This window comes from Phascolarctos cinereus, unplaced genomic scaffold (assembly GCF_003287225.1).
Source record: "Phascolarctos cinereus isolate Bilbo 61053 unplaced genomic scaffold, phaCin_HiC Scaffold_9;HRSCAF=440, whole genome shotgun sequence".
NCBI lineage: Eukaryota > Metazoa > Chordata > Mammalia > Diprotodontia > Phascolarctidae > Phascolarctos > Phascolarctos cinereus.
This window is the reverse complement of record NW_027556402.1, coordinates 246425661-246430472: the sequence shown is the minus strand read 5'-3', so window position 1 is coordinate 246430472 and position 4812 is coordinate 246425661. Positions and strand designations below refer to the sequence as shown.

At 33.1% G+C, this 4812-nt stretch overlaps 1 protein-coding gene across 1 annotated transcript; it reads left to right on the top strand.

The window, feature by feature from the left end:
• Positions 1-884: 884 nt before the first annotated feature.
• Positions 885-1796, top strand: LOC110199525 (olfactory receptor 4P4-like). The gene is given in 3 exon segments (XM_078148653.1): positions 885-1078; positions 1080-1180; positions 1183-1796. Coding segments are annotated over 3 exon segments (909 nt in total).
• The last annotated feature ends 3016 nt before the right edge of the window (positions 1797-4812 follow it).

Here is a 4812-nt window from a genome sequence, read left to right as displayed (position 1 = left end):
GAGGAGTGAGGTTAATGAGATATTTCCATGCTAGAAAATCAGAAACATGGTGATACATCCAGGAAACAAAAGAGAAGAGAGATAGAGAGTTCAATCTTGTCCCTAAATCTCATATTAACATTACACCTTTACTACATCCTCAATTGCTGCAAAGGTTGCAAAAATAAACCACTACTCATATCTCTTACAACTGTCACAGTAAAGATCATTGCTTCTTGTAATTAATCTCATTTTTCCTCCCTCACCTTGTAGTATTTCTTGATTTCATGATGATCAGAGGGACCTACTCACTGATTCATTAGTCCATTAGTGTTATTTTTTCTTCTACTTTTCAAAAAATGATTTTTGACAACCAGCATCATATTCATATTTGATATTTGTTGCAGTATCCCTAAAATGACAGCTTTTAGTCTATTTTTTTAATTAAAATGTCAGTATTTCCTTTTTTTAACCAACTCAATTTAATTATTTTAAGAACTGGCTGATATAAGGTGTGTCCTCACACACACACAAAAAAGATCTTCTTCATGATTTAGAAGTCCATTAAAATGGACTTTTAAGATAGTCTCATATCTTTTAAAGCCATATTGCATTTTTAACTTATAGGTATAAATAGATTTCAATAGCATAAGAAGGGCTAATGGATAGATATTTAATCTTAGAAGAATACTCATCATCTAGATGAAATTAAAACAAGCCTATGTATTTTCATTTAAATATATTTTTAAAAAGCCAAAATGTAGAATTAAATTATATCCATAAACTGCTAATGAGACTTTCATTCAAAAAACATCTACAAACTCAGTACTTTTACTGATTTGTCATATATGGTAATTTTAGATGAATTAGAATTCTTCAGGAAAGCTGTCCTCTGCTGTAAATACATGGAAAATCAGAACAATGTCACAGAATTTGTTCTCTTGGGACTGTTCAAGAAACCAGATATTAAGATGATATGTTTTGTAATCTTTTTGTTCTGTTATTTTGCCATCTTCTTTGGGAACATTATTATCTTCATCATTATCATATGCAGTCATTTAATCCAACAACCTATATACTACTTTCTCTGTCCTTTATCCTACTCCCCCTGTGGTTCCCAGGCTACTCAGGGACTTAATTGCCAAGCAAAAATCCATCTCTTATAACAGCTGTATGACTCCGCTCTTTAAGGCTCATTTTCTTTAGGTGTTGAAATGTTCATTCTGGTGTCTATGGCCTTTGATTGGTATATCGCCATCTGTAAACCTTTACATAGCATGATCATTGTGAATATACAGAGATGTAACATGATGCTCCTGATGGCCTGGCTAGTTGCCTTTTGGCGTGCTGTTATCCAGATGATCATGGTCAATCGATTACCTTTCTGTGGTCCTAATCTAGTGGATCACTATGTATGTGATGTGAAAGCCCTCTTAAAACTTGTCTGTACTGACATACGTATCCCTAATATCTTTGTCATTGCAAACACTGGGATGGTTGTCTTGGCCACCTTTCTGGTTTTGGTGGCATCTTACATCATCATATTATATAACCGTAGGAACCATTCATCAGATGCTCAATGGAAAGCCCTCTCCACCTGTGCTTCCCATGTCATGGTTGCTGTTCTGTTCTGTGTACCCTGTATCGCCACCTATATCCTACCTCCCAGTGCCAGCCAAAATGATAAGGAGTTCTCAATGTTTTATATAATCATTGCATCCATGATGAACCCTCTCATGTATACACTGAGAAATACAGATATGAAGAATGCTATGCAGAAGGTATGGGCAATGCAAATATTTTTACTATTCAAATAAAAGAGAATTTTAATTTGATTTTTCATTTAAGGCCTTTTGAAGAAATTACAACATACTACTTTTTCATCATTTTTTTTCTAGGGAAAAACTTAATTTTTTTCCTCTTTTTTATTTTATTTCTTTGTAACATTAATTAAAACTTTTAAATTTCCTAATTCTCTTCCTCCCTCCCACCTCCCTTACCCATTAAGAACGCAAGAAATATGGCAATTATACATGTGAAATCGTGCAAAACATTGCTCCACATTGGCCATTTCACCAAAAAAAGCGAGAATTATAAAGTAAATGGAAAAAGAAATCAATCTTCCCTAAGAATAAGGATGATTTTTTTTTAAAGTCCAAAATGTCATGGATGAAAATCAGGAATCTTAGTTTATGCACCTTTATATCTGGATTGGTACCTAGTACAGTATTTTTACACAGCTCCAACTTCATAATTTCCCCAATGATATAGAATGGAAAAGATTAAAGAGAAGAATGATCTATTATAATGTTCCTTTGCTATGCAATTTATTATTCCATGTCTAGATACTTAACACCGTCAAAAATAATAATACAGCCTACGGAGTCAGTAAAAGGGCAGCCTACAGAAGGATTGTGAAATAATCACTTTTCTCTTATTTTTTAATTTCCTCCTATTTCTTCTCTACTATTCTCAGTTACAATCTTCTTATACTTTACTGCCCTCCACACATTACCAAGGCCTACTTGCTTATCTAAATTAATTACACTTCTTATCTTAAGTCCCGGTATTTGTATTGTCTGTCCCCAGTGCCTCCACAGTTTCCTTTTCTCTTTCCTACCTCCTAGCTTCCCTGGCTTCTTTCTAGACTAAGCTCAAATTCTTTCTTCTGGAGAAGGTCTTTCCTGGTTCTCAACTAAATACATCTAGTACCTGCTTATTCAGATTGATTGCTTTTGACACTGTATTTTAATAGGATGTACTAAATCTAGATCCATAAAAAAATTATACTATTTTATGTCCTAACTTAGAATGTATTCTCCCATGAAAGTAGGAAGAATGTTTTGGGTTTTCCCATTTCTTTTTATTCTCTGTGTTTATCACAGTGCTTGGCTACTATCAAGTGCTTACTACTTGCTCAGTGATTGACTGCTTGTCTGCACTTTAAGGGAAAGCTGCATGGTATGATGGGAAGGGTACTCGATTTGGTGAGGTAAGAGAGAGACAAGGAGAGAGAGAAGAGAAAAAGAAACATAGAAAGAGAGACAAAGACAGGGTGAGAGAGTGAGAGAGACAGAGAGAAAGACAGAAACAGAGAAACAGAGAGACAGAGACACACAGAGAGATATAAATCTATTAAGTACTTACTACATACCAAACACTGTATAAAGTGCTGGGGATACAAATGTGAGAAAGCAAGATGATCTGTTCTCTCAGTGAGCTGACATTCTAATCAATTAATACAATTCCTAGGGGGAGCAGAAGAATGATTGTTGCTCATGAGCAAGGTTGTTTGGAAAGTGCTGTAGCTAGCAAGAAAGTTTCAAACTTGGCACTTACTAGCTGTGTGACCCTGGGCAGCTCACTTAACCCCAATTGCCTAAAAGAAAAAAAAAAAAAAAAAAGAAAAAAGAAAAAAAAGAAAAAAGAAAAGAAAGAAAGTTTCAAATTGTTCTACAACATTTCATACCTGAACAACTTCTGCCAAATCAGTTAATCTTCCTAGGTCTTAGTTTCTTTATCTAGAACGTCTAACAACGATTCAAACTTTAAATATTTTGAAATTGATTCTGTCACCTTCCTGTCAACCTGCAGTTCTATCACTGCACTCACAAGTGTTGTAACTTTTCCAATTCAAAATAGGCTTCATCAGCTACCACTTTCTTAAAGATGTGTTATCTCCTTTGAGAATGTCTGCTCTCTAAAGATAGAGACACTGTTTTTTTTTTTTTAATTTGCCTTAGCAATCTTTAGCATGATGCTTGGTACATTGTAAGAGCTTGGTACCTTTTTTAGTAATAAATTCATTCATTTTAAATATCACCTTGTATTTCCCCTTCGGAATATTCTGAATATATATATATATATATATATATATATAAATGCATGTGTGTATGTATGTATATATATACATATACACATATACATATATAGCAAAATAAGAATGTTTTGAAACACACACTACTATGCTCATAATCTTCTAGTAGGTAGTAAAACCAAGATATAATTTTGGAAATGTCATTTATTAAGGACCTACTATATACAAGTACATTATGAGTTTCCAGTGACAGGCATAGGAATCTATTTAAGATTGTTCACGTGAATCTTTCATATAAAAGAAGCTAATACAGCATATGTATGTATGCTTATGCATGTATAAGCATATACATTTGTGTGTATATATATAATATATGATAATACTATGTGCAGAATCAATTACCTTTTTTTTTTTTCTGTTTTTGATCTCAGAGAGCAGAACCAGGAAGAATGAGTGAATGTTATAAGTATGTAAATTTAGGTTTTACGTGGAGAGGAAAAATAACTTTCAAAATAGGACGGACTTTGCCAAGGGTTGGTGAATCTCTAATCTCTGCCCTTCTCCCCCTTTTTTTTAATTTTGGAAAACACAGATTTTTCATAAAATATATTATGTTAACATGTATTATGTTAACAAAAATGAGTTCATTGTTACTTCAAGTAAATTATTAAGTATTTTAAATATTATTAGTTTAAATTTCTAAACTTTAAATATTGGGTGAGCTAATCTGCATAAATGAAATAACTTTGGGTTCCTAAACATATTTTTTTCAGTTGAAAGGAGTCTAAAGACCGAAAAGGTTGAAAACTGTGGCATTAACTGAACGATAACTATTTTGCAGAATGTGATAATCCATCAAAATGGGTATATAACATACTTTGATAGATGTACAGAAATTAAGATAATTTGTATCTAGGAATCAAGGATGCCGTGAAGGAGAAGGAAGTTATTTGAAGGGGAAGGATAATTTTCGAAGATGTAAATAATTAGTGAGGACATTTCAGGAGTTGAGAACT